The sequence below is a fragment of the Balaenoptera musculus genome, chromosome 3, assembly GCF_009873245.2.
Source record: "Balaenoptera musculus isolate JJ_BM4_2016_0621 chromosome 3, mBalMus1.pri.v3, whole genome shotgun sequence".
In the NCBI taxonomy this organism is placed as follows: Eukaryota; Metazoa; Chordata; class Mammalia; order Artiodactyla; family Balaenopteridae; genus Balaenoptera; species Balaenoptera musculus.
The window spans coordinates 133,895,417-133,914,612 of NC_045787.1; the positions used below are offsets into that span (position 1 = coordinate 133,895,417).

Consider the following 19,196-nt stretch of genomic DNA (forward strand, 5'->3'; position numbering starts at 1 on the left):
CTAAAAGATGTCCCTCTGGAGAAAGTGCTCAGCCTGAGCACCGTCCCTCTGTCCCCCACCTGCCTGTCGCCTGTCTGCCCATGCTCACTGGCTGTGGATTTCTGGAGCCACTCTGGGATCTACCTGAGCAGCCGGCTCTCCACGTCCACTTCAGCGAAGCCCACTGCTGCCTCCTGAGGACTCGCTCTGCCACAAGGTGAGCCTCACCCCTCGCTCCCCCCTGGCCATCTCTGGTGTCAGCCTTTTCAGGGGCAGAGCCCAGAGGGGTCATGGGAGAGGTGATGCTTCTCCCAAGAAAAGGGAGGACACGCTGGCTAAGATAGGGAAGGAACTAGAAGACACTAGGGCCTGTCCTGCCACCAGCTCAGCTTGGCAGCCCCATGGGATGCTCCTCCCCAACACTCCCTCCCCTGAGCTGTGGGGCTTACTTTATAATCTGGTCAGGCACCGGCTTATTCTTGAACCTTGGGTGTTCATCCAAGACGGGCTGGACAGTGAAACACTGGATGTCTGTGATTCCTGCAGTTAAGAGCTCACAACGTCTCGGTCAGGGTGACAGTTCCAAGCACAGCAGATCCCAGGTGAGACCTCCCAGGACAGTCCTTCTGGGCCCAAGTTTTTAATGAGTGACCACCCTCGGGGTGCTGGCTGCCAACTAGGTCCTAGTGACCAGTTAGCGGTCACCGTGGTCCTTATCAGAGCTGCCCGTCACTTGCAACCCAGGCCAGGGCGCAGCCTCTGCTAACAGTTGGTTAGCAGTCCTTAATTATCATTATCACTGCTATGTTATTATCATTAACAAGAATAACGCCTAATGCATTTATAGCTGTCCATCAACTGCAGCGCACGTCTCCCCATGGCCTCCTTTCATCTCTCCGGTTTTGCTGAGCAGCGTCGTTAACGTAAATTGTACTTTCCAGAGACAAGGACATCAAGGTCAAAGAAGCTGGACAACCTGTTGAAGGTCACACAGCTTGTGAGCACAGAGCAAGGCCCTGTATTTGGGTCTTTTAACCCTAAGCTCAGGGTTCTCTGATTCCAGACTTCTATTCAGTGCAGCCCTCTGACCAGCAGCACCACCATCACCTGAGAGCTTGTTAGAACTGGTGAATCTCAGGTCCCGTCTCAGGCCTACTGAATCAGAGTCTGTATTTTATAAGATACTCAGGTGATTCATATGCACGCTCCAGTTTGAGAAGCACTGCTTTAGAGAAGGCAAATACATTCATTTTGTACTCCAACTCTGAAAGTTTGAGAGTAACTGTCTGGGGCAGGAATGTAAGGCCATGTCCAGGCTCAGTGGGAAAGAGTTCCATGATCGATTAGTGATGCCTGCCATGGGCACAGGATACAGAAGAGGCATCATGTGTGCCAGATCTTTGTCATGCCTGTTCTAGACCTTTATTCATTGTAAATCGATAATATAGCAAGCCAAATAAACAAGGTCAGTAGTCACTGGTCTCATCCCTGGACCTTACTTCCCTTTCCCTACCTTCCATGGCTTCTTTACCCATCTCTCTTCTTCAGGTATCCAAGTACTCTCATCCCTCTATTCTACCTGATGACCACCATAACTCCAAAAACTCTTCCCCTAAGCCTGACACTTCTGCCAACTGAGGAATCAGACTCCTCTTGTTGGCATTCACATATGCCAATATTTGAATACGGAGTATTCAGATATTCTAATATGATTCCAACTCATTTCCCACCGTTATCTCTGAGCATCCAACAGACTATACTGTTCCCTTTGTTTGGACTATTTCCCCATAGCTCCATGTACATTCAATCTATCCTCATCCAGGTGTCCTTTTCCTTCCTGACCCTCCAAAGCAACGCATCTGTACTTAGGGCTCTTATCTCTCCAGCTCCCTCCCTTCTCCCTTCTGTTGTTTCCCCACCAGACTGTGAGCTTTCTGATGCAGAGGCTAGGGCTCTTTCACACATAAGAAATGGCCAAAATATAATTCCAAGTTAAATTTAATCCCCCTCCCCCAATAAATTCACTTCATACGAATACGTTGGGGCTTTAATTGTTTTACCTCTGAAGAGTATTTCCACATTAAATGAGAGTGCCTCAGAGAGAGACAGAGAGATACAGACAGACAGACAGACACACACACACACACACACACACACAGAGGAGAGGGCAAGAGTGAGCAATACTTAACACAAATGAACAAACCTCACTGGAAGGATTTCCATAATCAGGAAAACTACCTTCCTTCTCAAGTCAAATAGCAAACAGCCTTCTCTGGGAGGGAAATCACCCTGGATTAAGTCTAGAGCAGGAGTTGGCAAACTATGGCCCTCGGGTCAAATCCTGCTCACTGCCTGTTCTTGTATGGCTCACAGCTAAGAATACTTTTTATATTTTAAAATATTTGAAAAAAAGAGTATTATGTGACATGTGAAAATATATTAAATTCAGATTTCGGTGTTCATAAATATAGTTTTATCGGGGCACAGTCACACCCGTCCATTTATGTACTACCTATGGTTGCTCTCCCACCACAACAGAGTTGAGTAATTGTGACAGAGACACACGGCCCACAGAGACTAAAATATGTCTTATCTTGTCCTTTACAGAGAAGTCTGCCAACCCCTGTTTTAAAGTAGGTTCTAAGCCATGTCTACTGATCTTAGCAATCGGACTTGGCCCAAGAGAAGAATCCAAACCTGTCCTGGAGAAGCCAGTGACATCAGAGCCCTCCGGTCACGTCCAGTAGGATGCACGGCTTGAGTCTCTCACCATGTGTTGAATGTATGCATGGAACCCTGTTGAATCTATACACGGAACTGTAGCCCCAAGGTCTAGGCAGAGGAGAGGGCGGGGGACAGGAGACACCCAACAAAGAGACCTTTGCTTTCAAATGTCTTCCACTAACTGGATACCTAAGTGAGAAGACATGAGATTTGTCCCCTTTTCAAACTGCTTGTCAGCTTTGCAACACATAAAGGCAAGAGAACAGAGCCTTAAGAGCTTAGATTTTGGCAAAAATCCGACCCGAGTTCAAATCCTAGTTCCATCAATTCCTGGGACCTGGTATAAGCTGCCTACATTTTCTTGAGCCTCAGTTTTCTTATTTGCAAAATGCAGAGTAATACTACCCAACTCATAGGATTATTATGAGGATAAAATGAAACAATGCATGAAAATGCCTGGTATGCCATCATGTTACAGTAGTTAATAAAGAACATTCTGTTCATTAATCTTAAACAAAACAATGGCATTACAGAAAGAATGCAGACTTTGAGAAAGATCTTGGAGTTCAAATCTCAACTCCATCATTAACTAGCTTTGTAACCCTAGGCAAACCACCTTACCTCTCTGCCCTGTATGTTCCTTCTCTATGAAATAGGGAAAATCAATACCCACCTAATAGGGCTGTATGGGGATTAGAAAAATTAGTTATAAAACACTCAGTCTCATGTGTGGCATGAAGAGGATATTTAGCAAATATCAGCCCTCCCGCTTTCCCTTTTCTACCTGGTTCCTGGAGCTGAATCAGGCCTGCGTATAATGACGTGGCCCAGTCACACGTGCTCTCCCCTCCCACCACGAGTTAAAAGGTCACAGAGTTGTTCAACACCAGGATATCCACTTAGAAGGGCCTTAGTACTAATCCCATGTCTCGCCTATAACCAAACTCCCATTTGTAACCAGCCAGGCCCACCACTGGTTGCATTTCCTCCTGCAAATAACCATGGTAGAGCAGGCATGAAGGGCAGGCGAGCACAATGAAAAGGTTACAGATGAATATTTATCACCCGAGGGGAAAATATTTGGATTAAGGTTCGGCAGACTTAGCAGACCAGCCATGCAACCTGTCAGCCCCATTTTAAAGGATGTAACTTAATTTGTGCTACAGGGTGCAACACAGGAGCCAGGCTAGGTTAACGTACCCCTTCCCTCGTCGCTCAGCTGTCTGCCTTATCCTTGGGTCTGTACCCTCTCTGACCCCCTGAGCCCTGACCCAGCCCAGCGTCAGAACCGGCCTTATGAACATTATGCTTTGCTGCAATGGAGCCCATTTCCACCACGCTCTACCCAACCTCACTAGCGCCATGTCCTGTCACCTCGGCCTTCTGTGTGCTCCAGAGAACTGGCTCCATCGGTGCCGCCCTCCCTCCTTCCTTTCTCTATCTATCTCCTCTTTCTTCTTCCTTCTCTCTTGTTTTCTTTCTCTTTCTGTTAACCAGCAAGTATTTTCTGAGAGTTGGCTCTGGGGATTACTGCAGTGAGCAAGGCAGCACAGGTCTCTGCCCTCCCAGAGCTTCTGTTCTAGTTCTATCTTTGAAAGCACAACAGATAACGACAGATTGAGATCAATTCTCTGAAGCAAACAAACAGGGTTTGAGATAACAGAGTCCAGAAGGCTTCCAATAAGGTGACCAGGGAAGGCCTCTTGTGGGAGGTGACACTGAGTTAGGATCTGATGGGTGAGAAAGGAACTGGGGGAAAGGCATTCCAAGCAGAGGGAAGAGAAAATGCACAGGCCCAGAGGTGGGAACAAGCTGGGCGTGTTTAAGGAACAGAAACAAAATCTATGTGGCCAGAGAGAAAGAGAAGGAAGAGTCGGGGGCGATGACATTGGAGACACAGGAAGGGGTCAGATGATGGACAGACAGCCTTGCAGGCCTTGGTCAGGAGTTTTGATTTTATTATAAGGGCAATGTGGCACCATTTCAGTTCTTGGAACCTTTGCTTTTGCAGATGATGGTTCTTCCCTCTGTCTGGGACATTCTTCCCACCTCCCACTAACCTTTGGCTCATTACTCACCTTCAACATCGCCTTCCTCAGGGAAGCGTTCCCTGCCCTCCCAATCACGGCAAGCTGAAGGGCTTTCTTTTAGCATTGATCACATTTTTCTAAATGCACATTTAACAATGCAATTAGCTGTTCAATGTCTTTTACTTGCTAGACTGAAAGCTCCCTGGAGGTAGAACCGCTTTGTGAGTGTAGTCTCCAATGCCTTGCACAAGGCTTGGCAGAGTCAGGGCTGGTAGTACTCACCACAAGAATGAAGGAATGAGTGGGTGAGTGAATTTATCAATGAATGCAACATTTAGAGTTTCCTGAGATGGGTTCTTTTTGGATCCCACACTGGACACTAATACTGGCACCACTGCAATGATTCTGGCAGCAGTTCTGAGCTCTAAGACGGGGCTCTGTGGACTGAAGTCCCGGCAGGGCTGCCCATGCCTGGCCCTTGGCTGGGGCATTCCTTAAGGATACACTGGCCTGGGGCATTCTTCACATCATCCCCGGGGGCAGAGGTCGTGTTCATCTTCTCTGCGTTGGGGAACTGGCTCATCAGCTGCATCTGGAAATCTTCTCTTCGCTCATACTCCTTCCCTCGGTAGATGAACACTTTGTTCTGCAGAGAAATGACACCCATCAGAGATGCCAGGGCCCAGGCTTGGAGGAGATGGTTCAAGCAAAGCTGGGAGGCTTGTCATGAGCACAGGGCTGTGGTGACCTTCTACAGATCTCCCCACTCTCTGTTTCTCTCCAAGGGAAAGGAAGAGCTCAAGTCACTGACCTTCTAGCTAGACACACCACTTCTTTAAAAAGATGGGTTCTAAAGGGAGGGGAGATCATGGATGCTGAGAACTTTTTCTTCAAACAATCTTATGTGCAGCTTCCAGAATAATTCCTCACTCAGCTTTCACTGTGTCACACCCACTCTCCCATTTACATGACCACAAAGTTTCCCTCCTGCCTTTAATGGACCATGTGGGCTGGACCTGTGGGCTGGAAGGGACCAGCATTCGGGTCCTTCATCACTTGGATCCATGGAAACACACTCTTTATTGTTCCTTGACCACGTTAGCTTCTTTTAGACTGGTAGTTTTCAAACAGGGGGTGATTTTGCCTCCTAAGGGATGCTGGCAATGCCTGGAAACATTTCTGGTTGTCACAACTCCGGAGAGGGCCACTACTGGAACCCAGTGGGTAGAGGCCCAGGATGTTGTTAAACATCCTTCAATGCACAGGACAGGCCCTCACAGCTACGAGTTACCTGGTCTAAAATGTCCAGAGAGCTGAAGGTGAGAAACCCTGTTTTAGACCATATCTGTGCCACTGTGCTGCCTCTAATGGCCCCTAAAGTCTTCTGTCCAAACCCATGTCTGCCACTGACCTCTATGTATCAGTGTTTGTTTCCAAACCTGGCCTCTCATCACAAAAGCCTAGGAGCCTTCCAGAAGTTCAGATTCTCGGGCCTCACTCCAGACCTGCTGAAATGGAGTCTGTGGGAGTGGGACCCAGGAACATGAACTTTTAACAAGTTCCCCAGGGGTCTGTGATGCAGGATCAGGTGTGGGAAGTCATCTCTGTTCCACGCAGGAAAACTTCACTAGCTACCCTCTCTGCAGCTCACTCCAGAGGGCCACCTTTGACTGCCACATCGATTGGTAATGGTGAGTGGTTTATCTCCTTGAGGAGACTCAATCAGGTGAGGTCAGGTTTCTTTTGTATCTCCCTGACCTCAGGATTGAACCACAGACTCAAAGACCAGAAGGGACGCCTTCAGCTGACCTAACGCAACTCTCTCCATGATGAATGAATAATCCAGGAAAGCAGCAGTTCAGACACTGTGCTCCAGGGATCCCTAAGGGTCCCCAAGACCCCGTCAGGGCCTCACAAGATTAAAACTCTTTTCATCATAACAGCCATTTTCTTTTTTCACTCTCATTCTCTCATGAGTATACATTTAAGGCTGCATGATGTGTGGTATCACAACAGATTGAATGCAGAAGCAGATATAAGAATCTAAGCTGCCTTCTCTTAATCTAGATATTTAAGAGATTTGCAAAAATATGAAACAATCTCACTTTTCGCACTAATTTTTTATTGGAAAATATAGCCATTTTCATAAAGATCTAATTTATGTTAACATATGATGGGTTTATTCTTCTTATTTTTAAATAAATTGATACAGTTGATCCTCCGTGTCTTCAGGTTCTTAATCCATGGATTCAACCGTGTATCAAAAATATTTGAAAAAAAATTCCAGAAAGTTCCAAAAGGCAAAACTTGAATTTGCTGCACTCCAGCAACTATTTACATAGCATTTACATTGTATTTGGTATTATAAGTAGTCTAGAGGTGATTTAAAGCACTTAGGAGGTTATATGCAAATACTACACTATTTTATACAAGGGACTTGAGTACTGGATTTTGGTATCTGCAGAGGGTCCTGAAACCAATTCCTGGTGGATACCAAGGGACAACTGCATTTAAAAATCTTCTTAGCTTTAGTTTTGAGTATCGTAGATGTAGACAGCTAAAGTCTACAGATACATAAGTTCTTCAGGGGCCTTGATCATTTTTAAGAGAGAAAATGGCCCTGAGACCCAAAGGTCTGAGAACTAGTGCTTTGCAGTGCCTGCTGGGTGGCAGAGCTCCTCCAGCCTCTCTGAGCACCTCAATCCCAGTATGCGGCGCTCACTACCTCACAAGGCAGCTCTGGTTGCTGTGTATGTGGAGAAACACGGGGGGTGGCTGAGGTGCTGATGATGGAGGGGGACTGGGGAGTGTGTGAGGGTGGGGACAGCGTTCAGACAGAGGAGGGCACAGGTTCTCAGCACAGGCAGAGCCTCAAAGCACAGAGGGAGAGCCGGGATACCAAGGCCGCGGGTCCCTGGCCTGGGTCTGAGTCACCCACAGACTTACCCGGAGAAAGGAGGGGAAACCCTGGCCGTAGTATCCCACAGCGAAGTAGTCTGGCTTGGGTCTGAGGATTTTCATGATGTTTTCATAGAATTTTGCCTGCTGGACCTGAAAGAAGAAAACTCATAGCTTGTGACAACACAGATGTGTATTAAAGGCACATTCAACTCCAAGAGGCCACAGTTAAGATGGGATCATTCCACCAGAACCAATGTGCCGAGTGCACATGTTTGCACAGTCATGGAACTGTCTGTAATCATAATAGTAATAGCTGTAAGCAGATACCCTGTTAATCACTCTAGCTGCACCAGCACGTTTACTTGCATTGCCCTCATGACAATGCCACGGAACTGTATCTCTGTTTTGCAGATAAAGACATGGTATCTCACAGCGCAGCCGGGAAGTACGGAACTGAATCCAGCCAGCTGTTCAGAGCCCCCAGCAGCATCGTCACTCCACTCTCACCGGAAGGGTGTTTGTGACGGCCTATGGATGGATAAGTGTTTCCGGATATAGATGTCTTCCTGTGCATGCACACCTAACATATTTCATCAATTCCAAGAGGTGTGTGTTTTTCATATTTTAACATCTTTGAAAATAGTTTGTGTTTTACTTTACACCTAATGGCATCTCCCAATTGCTATTAACTGGAGAGAAATCATGATGGGGCATGTAAAATAGAGTGGTGCATCTTAAATTGGACACAACATGGAAGATAGATGTGTGTGGCCCTGGACATGAAGCCTGTGCGATGTGGGCTTGGTGCACGGATGTGCATGCCCATCAGCGTGTGCATGAATGTATACTGGGTACGTGTGTGTGCATGCATGTGTGCTCTGTGTGTGCCTGTGCACTGCACATGTTTAGAAGGCGTGCGTGCCTCCACACCCACAAACAACTATGTGGACAGACTCAGGTAGATATAAGTGTTTCTTGGTGCAAGTAGTGTGTGTGTTTGCATCATATCTTGGAACACTATAATCCATGCCCATCTCCCCACCAGAAAAAGCTATCAATCTTCTTCCAACATTCTGACTCTCATTTTATAGTTCCCTACAAACAGCTGGACTGGCATCTCAAAATGGGCTCAGATGGGGCCCTGGGGTCCTGGCTCTCAGGCCAGCGGGAAGAGAGTGGGGGGAAGCAGCCAAAAAGTTCTGCATTTTCCCTGCAGAGGTCACCCCCCCCTCCACCACCAAGCCCTGGCCTCTGCAGCATAAGCAGGATAGGCTGGCTTCCCCCCACTTTCCACTTGCACCACCAAATCACAAGCTTCGGGGAGCTGATGGGAATGGCCAGATGGGGAGCATTTTAATGTGATTTACCTGTTAATCAGAAAGCGCACATTTGCGTTTCTATTTAATTGGCCTAGTGATTTGTGGGAATTTTCCTGCAAATGTAGCACAGTGTTTACCGGGTGGGCAAGAGCAGCAGCCCCAGCGCCGAGCAGGTACTTAACGCTCCATCTGAGAAACTGATGAGTGTTCCCAGAAGACCTCCCCTTGCAAATATTCCCAACCGGGAGGGAGCTGCTCTCCGCTCAGGCCCTGCTTCCGTGCCTTTCCTGGAGTCCTAACCCCACGCGGCTTCCCGCCCCGCCGCCCCCTCTCCCCAGCCTCTCTGCTGAGCCGAGGCCCTGAGCACCCAGCCTCCAGGGCAGTCAGCTCCCCCTGGGGACGGCTTACCAGGTTCTGGCTCAGCAGCTCATAGTCAAAGATTTCCATCTCATACTGTTCCGCCAGCTCCTTGCACAGACTGATGGCCTCTTCCCACATCTACGAGGAAGGTCGTGGAGACAACGGTTAGGGGGACCTCCAGGCTTGCAGAGCCCTTGCTGAGGAAGGGACCAGGGCAGCTCTCTCCTGGGACTGAGCCACGGGCCTTACTCTGGTCCGGACCCAGTCCCACACCCAGGGAGCTGAGCGTTTCCCAGGAAGCAGACCTATCCTCTGCCTCTCACCCTAGTTTCGTGATAAATAATGGAACACCCACAGACGAGGCTGAATACTTTATTTACGTGCTCTCGGGATCTTCACAACCACCCTGAGAGGTGACTAGTAGCAGCTGCATTTCCCAGGTGAGAAATGGAGGTTCAGATCAGCAGAGCATCTGCCCCAGGTCAAATGCCCAACCAAAAGCAGGGCCAGGACGCACACCTGGAGTGTGACCCTCGACCTTGTGCTTAATTCCCTCCCTTAGAAGTGCTCAGTAAATGAACATCTGACTGCCTCAGCTCCCTGTGTGCAGGTGGGGCAGGGAGGTGGTGACCCCATTTCCCAAAGAGAAACGGTTCACAAAGAAGTAAGAGGGCAGCGCGTTTCTGGGGACAGAGTTGAGGCCAGATCCAGTTCTCCTGATGTTCGCTCTTAGGATCTTTCCACTCCGCCAGTCCGTCACTTTCTTTTTTCCTTTGGCCAACTTTCTTCTCTCCCTCCCTTCCTCCCTCCCTCTCTTTCTCTCACTTTTTAAAAAAATTGTGGTGAGGACACAACCTGAGATCTACCCACTTAACAGATTTTTAAATGCACAACACAGAATTGTTAACTATAGGCCCAATGTTGTACAGAAGATGTCTAGAATTTATTCATCTTGCGTAAATGAAACTTTACACCCATCACTTCTTAACGGTGTTATTTAGGGTGAGTGTGCAGGGGGCAGCATGAAAAAAGAGTGATGAAAACTTTTTTTAACTAGGTCTTTTCCATCTTTAAAAAAAATTCTGAAAAACAAACTCTGGACAGAGGGGGTCCTTTTCATTCGCTCCGTTTTGACTGAAACAAATAGATTATCATTCCATCCTTGATCAAAGGGGTCAGCAACCTCTGCAGAGGCAGAGGGAGGTGCTGGGTGGGCTGGAGATCTGGCAATCTCAAGGGACACCCATTACATTTCACATTTGGTTTAAAATGGAAGATGCACCTTAATGGAAAAGCTGGGGGAGGTGGGGGAGGAGAGAGGTGAGGTTGCCAAAACACAGTGTGTGCTTTGTCGCAAAAGTGCTCTCTCTGCATCCAAGCATAAAAATAAATAAAGGCAAGTGCTGAGTGGAGGAGCCACGGCTGTAAACCCATGGACAGCTTAGTGAGCAGCATAAAAATGCTTTATGTGCCAGGAGGAATCAAGTCCACAGACCAGGCTGGGCTGGGGCTTTTTTTTTTTTTTTTTTTGGCTGCGTTGTGTCTTCGTTGCTGAGCGTGGGTTTTCTCTAATTGCGGTGAGCGGGGGCTACTCTTTGTTGCAGTGCGCGGGCTTCTCACTGCGGTGGCTTCTCTTGTTGCGGAGCACGGGCTCTAGGCATGTGGGCTTCAGTAGTTGTGGCGCGTGGGCTCAGTAGTCGTGGCTCAAGGGCTCTAGAGCGCAGGCTCGGTAGTTGTAGCACATGGGCTTAGTTGCTCCACCCCATGTGGGATCTCCCCGGACCAGGGATCGAACCCATGTACCCTGCACTGGCAGGCAGATTCTCAACCACTGTGCCGCCAGGGAAGTCCCTGGGGCTTTCTTTAAAACCCCCAGGCCAGGCCAGGGGTCTGTTTAGCTCAAGTGGAGGTCTTTGCCAACTTCCCACCATAATATGCCAGAAATACTCTCCCCATGTGTTAAGAGATCACTAAGGGGCCAAGGAGGGGGACAGGCAAGAAGTCAGATACCTGGAATTTCCTTCAGGTCTGCCCATGTGGTCACTAAGACCTCTGACAGTCCCTGATCCCTGAGTCTCATACATTAGTTACTGAGCATCTGCAGGCTTCTGGGCATGGTATACACTGACGGAACAGTGATAAAAATGGACAAGACACAGTCTCTGCTTTCATGAAATAGAAGTGGGTAAAGCACACACATAAACAGATGTACTAGTTGGGTTATGAGGGATATAGAGGAGTCCACCAGGTAATGACAGATGGACTTATGGAGTAGAAAGTCATTGTTTGTGTCTAGATCAATGAGTCTCCATGAGGGGAGATATGGGGAAAGGAAGTTAAAGGGATGCTAAAGAGTTTGGGCTTCATTCTAGAAGCTATGACAGCAGTGGCTTTCAGGGTGAGCTATACCCATCTGCCCCTCCTCTCTGCTCCCAAAGTACTTTAATACCACCTGTTCCTGCCTCCTTCCCCCGTTATTGCACAACACCAAAGGGTTGTGTGCAAAAAAAGATGATAATCAGTATGTCTGCTTTGCCCACTAGATAATAAGCCCCTTGACACTGGGGATTATGCCTTTTTCCTCTCTGCTCAGCGCAGAGTCGGTTGAACTGGAGAGTTGGCAGAGGACAAGGCTTGACATGTCCTTTTGGGGCTTTCACACTGTGACCGACTTAGCTCATAAACCAAGAGTAAGCTCTGACATCAAGTCAGCAGGACAGGAGGTTCCAGGCATGGCAGAGCCTCTGCCCTCAAGAGGCTTATAATTGTAAATTATAAAGACAGTGTTCTCCAGCTGCTCAGCTCCTGGGAATTTATAAGCCCTTCCACAGACATTACCTCATTTTATCTTTCCAGGGAAGGTGGGAAGATCAGACTAAGACAGATGCAATGAACTGCAGTGACAGAGCAGGCCAAAATTAAGTATTAAATTGTGTCTTGATGAACTGTAAGAGGCCTTGCCATTCAGAGGAGAGGCAGAGCTGTATGGAAGCTGGAGGACTCAAGAAAAACTTGATAGAGGAAGTGGCCAGTCAACTGGGGCCTCGAGGGCAGAGTAGGTAATAATGATGACAGTTAAAATTTAACAAGCTACTACTATGTACCAGGTCCTATGTTAGGTGCTCTACATGCATTTTCTCACCTAATTTTCACAATGCAACTAGGAAGTATGTACTGTTAATGTCCCACTATTATGGGTGGGGAATTGGAATCTCTGAAAGGCCAAGGAGATTGTCGGTGGTAGAGGAACAAGGCTTGAAACCCAGAGCCTGAGCACTTAACCACCATGCTACGTTTCCTACAGCATTTGGGTTGGTGTTTCCTGAAGGTCTACTGGAGACTGGAGGATGGGCAGTAGCTGGTTTGGCCAACCTCCAGACCTAACCCAACAAAACATCCTGTTCTTGCTGTTTAGAGATCAGTGATGGTACCATGATGTCATTCATACATTCAATTAATTAAGTTATTCAATATATATCTACTGGGCCCCATATGTAAGGCTCTGTGCTAGCTACGGGGCACTCAGCAGTGGACAAGGCAAGTCTCTGTGCTCACGGCCTTCTAAAGTGGGGAGCCAGACATGAGCAAGTAAAAACAAAATGATCAAGGTCATGTCTGATAGTGATAAGTACTTTGAAGATAGGTCAATAAGAGTGACTCAGGGCAGGAGTGCTGCTGTGTCTCAGGTCAGGTGGTCTGGGAAGGCCTCCTTCAGGACATGACATCCTTTGCTTGGGCAAAACCCTGAGCTGTGAGAAGGAGCTGGCCATGGTAAGATATGAAGCAGAAATGTTATAAGCTGGGAAAAGTAAGTGCAAAGGCCCTGAGGTGGAAAAGAGCTTGGCATAGAGCATGTGAGCAAAAGGGAGCCTGGCAGAGATGAAATGAGAGAAGTAGTCAGGGGACAGCTCGTGTGGGGCCTCATGGGTCATGGGAGGGATTGTGTAATTTGTTCTAAGTGGATTGGGAGAGCCGTTTGAGATGACTGTAAGCAGGACAATGGTGTGATCCAATGCATGTTTTATGATCACTGTTTCCCATATGGAGGATGATCTGTTGGGGGGAATAGAGGATGCAGGGAGATTGCTTAGGATTCACTGAGTGTCCAGGTAAGCAATGTTGGTGCCTTGAATGGAGGTGGAAGGAATGGAGATGGAGAGAAGTGATCAGACTTAGGGTCGGGCGGGAGAGCTGACCAGACCTGCAGATGGATTGGGTGTAAAATATGGGAGAGAACAGTCCTTTCTGGTAGCTAGCGTTTCCACGGAGAGAGGAAGGGCAGGGACCAATTACCTTTCCTTTGTCAAAGTAGCCTATGATGATCTCGTAGAGTGTCTCCTTCAGCTGTCGGTGGGTCTGGGGGTGCTGCTGGCCTGTCTGCATGACCTGCGATGCACACTGTTCATCTGACCACTGCGGAGAGAGGACACACACAGTCACCTGGGGCAGGTGTCTCCCCTACTGCTGAGGAGTGGGAGGAAGCCCTGCAAACACCCCTGCCGGCCTCCTTGTCGCCCTGAGTGTCAATCAGAGAGATGCTGGTCTGCAGTTTCCACGGGAAGCGCCTCATTTCTGTGGAGTTACACTTATTTGACTCTCCATTGGCTCATGTGTATGGCTTGTAGGATTTTTCTCTGAAACCCTGCAAGACATGGTCTCAGCACTTCAAAAGCCAAAGGAAATCTTTCAGACTTTGTCCTGCTCCAGCAGCACTTTCAAGAGAAGAAAAACAGCTCACAGGGCATGCTAATGATTTACAGTTGATGTTTGGATGTTATATAAAACAGTTTGAATGTTATGTAAAACTGCAAGACGTATCTCGGGTGTTGTTGTTGCTGCTGAATGTGAAGGTCACTAGAAACCTTATGTGACCAGACAAAGCAGTGCAGAAAAGTAACCTGCCAGGTTAAGAGTTTGGGGACACAGAACAAAACAAAATTTATTTGGCTAATTCTTTTTCTTTTTTTTTTTTAACTCTTCAACTTGCTGTGAGGGCTCCATGGGGATCCCAGCATGAAGCCCCTTTACTGGAAAGGCAGTACCTTGAGAAGCCAGGTGTGGAGAAGGAGTGTATAGGCAGCCTCTGTGTAATTTTCACAGTCCAGGTGAAGGTCGCGGAGTTTGTACAGGTACCTGTTTGGGGAAATATGCTAAATCACCAGGTGCAATAATAAGCAGGCAGGTGGTAGGGCCAGGCCAGAAAGAACAACTGGGTACCTCCTGGAGTCACAAGGGAGTCCTCCATTCCCTCTATCCAGACTCGCATGGGTGACAATGATTAGCACCTAGCACTCGTGGGGCATTTAGTGTATGACGGGAATCATGCTAAGTATTTTAAATGCCTCAGATCATTTAATCTGTCTGACAATCCTGTAAAATAGGTCCATTGAGAATTCTCATTTACAGGTAAGAAAATTCTGGCCTGGAGAAGTTAGGTAACATTCCAGCCAGTATTCAACTTGATACTGAAGACTCTGCCCAGTGCAATACAACAAGTAAGGGAAATCAGGGAAGGAGAAATAAATAGCTTGTCAGAGGTCATGTGCTAATGAATGAAGAACTGGAACGTGATCCCAGTCTAACCGCCTTCAGAGCGTATGCTCTAATCATTGTACGACTCCAAGGGCACGGACAAGCCACAGCACTGTAAAGGGCAACTCCCACCCTCTCTTCAATGCTCTCTAGATGTAAAGGAACTGAATTTTCTGATAAGAAAAGGAAGTGGACCAGGGGCTAGAGATTAGATATTCACGTGGAGGCCTGGAGCTGTCAGCAGAGAGAATCTACTATTCAACTGTAATCACATTCCCATCTCCCACCCTTTTCCAATGTGACAATCCAGTTCTGAATCCTAGAATGAGTCTACAGTTGAAAGGTGTTAAGAATAGGGCAAGAACAAAGGAAGGGAGCTTACGTCACTTACTTGATACATAATAAGTATTAAGGGGCAGCGAATTCACTTCTCTGTGCCTTAGTTTGCTCATCTGTAAAATGGCAGTGCTCACAGAACCTACCTATAGAGTTGCTGGGCCTATAAAGGGACAAGCAGATCACATATAAAAGGCTCTGCGAATGACAGCCTGCACTGCTGCTAATAAATGCGAGCATGCACTGAAAGTGATTAGCCCGTAGCCAGTGCTGAGCAGTGACAGCTATTATCTATTATCATTGTGAACCACGTTATTCTACAAAACATTCCCTCCTGCTACTGTTGGAAACAGAATCCAGAGCCAAAAAAAAAAAACCACTGCTTTGGTGACTTGCATGTCATCAGGAGCATTTATTTAAACCCAGCTCTTAGTAATTTGGTGAAGGGAAGATGCTGTGATGTGATGCCCTTGGTCCTTCCTTCAAGAGGAAAGGTGCTGTCTGTAACCATGCCAATATTCTGCCTTGGTTATCTAACTACAGGGAACAAAGGGCTTCTCAAGCATCTGTACTCAAAGCAAGTCTCAATGCTCAGGCTTAGATTCCTTTTATAAGAAAGCTTTCTGCTTAGAATGTCACCCAAGGAGGAGCTAGAGCTTAATGTCCCTGGCTACATAAAACGTGGCCAGAGGGCCAAAAGGAGGCTGCCTGAACTCAGGGTAGGGACTGCCAAAGATTTTAAGGGGAAGAAAGTTCAATTAGTGGTTTCTGATAACTAATGAGCTACTGACCTTTTGCTCATTTATTTATTCAATCAGCAAAGTTGTACTGAGCACACAGGCTGTACCAGGCATTAGAGATAAATGGTGGCAAAAGCAGATGCCATTCTCAGGGTTTGGGATTTATAATTTAGGAAAAGGGACAGGCATCAATCAAATAATCAAATAAGTAATTGTAAAAATACAGGCTGTGATCAATGCTGTGAAGGAGAGGTCTATGGTACTATGAGAGCAGGACTCATCCAGGTAGGGCTTCTAGAAAGGTTCCCCTAGTGTGACAGTTGGGCTGGGATCCCAAGGTAAGAGGATGAGTGGGGGAGCATCCCAGAGAGATTCTTCATTCATTCATTCATTCTACTAATGGGTGCTTTATATATTATATCAATTCATCCTCCCAACAATTCTTTTATAGGTAAGAAAACTGAGACCTACACTAGAGTAGATAGAGCTAGAAATAGATAGAACCAGGTTTTGACACCAGCTATTTCTGCCTCTACAGTCACTCTTGCTGCCTTAACTTTCTGCTGATCAACAGAGCTATCAGTGAAACTCCACGTGGCGTGTATGTAAGGAGTGTTGAGCCTGCAGTCAACCTTTAAAAACCCCTGCATACATGGTCAAATCCTGTCTTACCTCCACCTGCCTGGCCTTGGTCTCTTAGATTCCTGATGACTGGGTCCAAAAAACTTGAAGAGAGTAGTCAGAGGGAGAGCTTCCCTGCTGCTTTCAACTCCTTAATTGGCCAAGGCACCCCCTCCTATCCTTTGTCAACTCCAGGGTTTGGTGATCAACTACAGAGCCCAATGGAAGACACCCTGATGGGCCCGACTAGGGGTTTGAATGCAAACAGATGCCAGGTGGGCAGCTTGAGTGAGGTGGATGGGATGAAGTTCAATGGGGAGTGGAAACGATGTCATGACCAGAGCACTCCTGCCCCCGTCTAAAGGGGCCACCACCACCTAGCCTAGGCAGTGGTTGTCAGGACAGGATGAGGGCCCAGTGTTGCCATACCTTCTGAGTTTTTCAGAAGAGGGAAATTTTGATTTCTATGTAACATCTCTAGATTTTTAAAATTTGGCAACCAATTAAAAATGTTTTTAAATACTATGCCTGCCAAATAGGACAGATTTTCATACTATATCCTGTTTACAACGTCTGGTTTAGGCAAATGTGGTTTTCCTAGATTACTATAGGATTCACATCTCCAAAACTTATGGAAATCTGGGATTCCCCATCTGTGTTTCTAAAATGGGAAGAAAAGAAAAGATGTTGGGGGAGAGAACCATGTGCCAGGCACTTTACCTGTAGCATCTCATTTAATCCTCAGAACAGAATGAAACATTCTACATGGGGAAACCTCAGCCCGAAGACACTGAGTGATTTATCCAGGGTCACAGAGGAGAAAAGGTAAAGCTCCCCAGGCCCTTTGGATCCAAAGCGCTATGCTACTACAATAAGTCATGTCTAGTGATGTTATAAAAACTAACCAAGCTCAGGACAACCTGATATGGAATTATCTTTTTTCCAAATGATAGTTCTTATTTCTGGAATAATGCTAAACTAAGTACCTAAAACTATTTGCAGTATTTTGCAGAGTGAATTTGGACTTGGAGTCTCTGGTCTTTGACAGAATGTGTCAAAAGCCTTGAAAGGGCCTTGGTCATTAACCTTACAGTCAATTCCACTTTGCAGGCTTTTGTCTCATAAGGAGATGCATAAAGATATATATATGTCCAAGAATTTTGTCACTGTGCTATTTATGATAGAAAAAAGTTGGAAATAACCTAAATATTCAACAACATAGGATTGGCTATATAAATTATGGTATATTCTGGAAAGGGAATTTTATAGTTTCATTAAAAATTATGTTGAAATACTTCTGTTGACACGGAATTCTTGTCAAGCAAAGAATAAATTATGAGCAATATGATCCCATTTTTGCAGAAACTAGGCATGCATAGAATTTGATCTATATATAAACATAAATATAAAAAGGTCTGGGAATATGTACAGATTATGGGAGTTTATTTCATTTTTTGTTTTGCTTGTCTATATTTTATGAGGTTTTTTTGGTAATAAGTATGTATTATTTTTGTAATGAGTAAAAGTACCAATAAAAAAAACTCTGGAGGAAAAACATGAGATTCTGAGACACACTGGCAAGGGAGTTCCTTGCTTCAGCTGAATGTCCCCCCAAAATCCTTCATATGATGTTCAAATACATATCTTTTAAATGCCTACAAAGAAGCGGGCATCATACATCTTGGTATTTTTTTCCCTTCAAAGCTGGGCTGGCGGATGTTCTAACTACCAACCCTGGACTAGGGCTTCGCATGACAATCTTGTAACAAACGCCAAGTGCAATTCACCAGCTCAATCCACAGCAAAACAGCATGGCAGGTCAGAGAACTCCAAGTGGATTTGGGGGGCTGACTGTAGGAGATGGAAGGAGTTGAATCTGGGGAGATTGATAGGAATCAGAACATAGAGGGTCTGAGTGTCAACAAGATATGCTTAAACTCTATGCTAAAGGCAGCGGGAGCCATGGATGGATATTGAGCAGGAGAGTGACACAGCAGGCCTGGGTTTTAGAAAATAAAAATCTTACCTTATGTACATCTCTTCCCGATTATTATCTTTGTAGAAATTCTAGATAAGGGAGGAAAAACAGTGATGAGGTTTTTTCTTTGCAGAGCGGCAGGGGTGGAGGGCATTGTGATGAAGATAAGAGGAAATTGCTAGGTACTATCTGGGCGAGATGGGAGCAAGAAATTTACTTTCCTGAATGCATCAAACAGCTTATTCTGCCTTGAAAGTCACTTCCCTGATCCTTAGACTATAAAGGGACAGAGGAAGTATCTCAGCCATCACATCGGGGGGTGCAATCCAGCTATTTGCTGCACTGAGGGATGCCAAGGTTGAGGCCGTTTACTTTGACAAAGTCTACTATGAAAGGCAGCCCAGCTTGATCTTTTTTTTTTTTTTTAAACATCTTTATTGAAGTATAATTGCCTTACAATGGTGTATTAGCTTCTGCTTTGTAACAAAGTGAATCAGTTATACATATACAATATGTTCCCATTTCTCTTCCCTCTTGCATCTCCCTCCCTCCCACCCTCCCCATCCCACCCCTCTAGGTGGTCACAAAGCACCGAGCTGATCTCCCTGTGCTATGCGGCTGCTTCCCACTAGCTATCTATTTTACATTTGGTAGTGTATATATGTCCATGACACTC

General features: G+C 46.4%; 1 protein-coding gene across 1 annotated transcript in view; it reads right to left on the reverse strand.

Moving 5' to 3' along the window:
- Window positions 1-19,196, reverse strand: part of DOCK2 (dedicator of cytokinesis 2) — a 418,212-nt gene that overhangs the window by 25,441 nt on the left and 373,575 nt on the right. The window contains exons 36-42 of the mRNA XM_036849002.1: window positions 18,569-18,609; window positions 14,356-14,446; window positions 13,607-13,726; window positions 9,362-9,451; window positions 7,680-7,784; window positions 5,238-5,379; window positions 429-510 (exon numbers count right to left, since the gene is read on the reverse strand). Of these exons, the coding sequence (XP_036704897.1) occupies window positions 429-510; window positions 5,238-5,379; window positions 7,680-7,784; window positions 9,362-9,451; window positions 13,607-13,726; window positions 14,356-14,446; window positions 18,569-18,609 (671 nt within the window). The remainder of the gene's footprint in view (window positions 1-428; window positions 511-5,237; window positions 5,380-7,679; window positions 7,785-9,361; window positions 9,452-13,606; window positions 13,727-14,355; window positions 14,447-18,568; window positions 18,610-19,196) is intronic.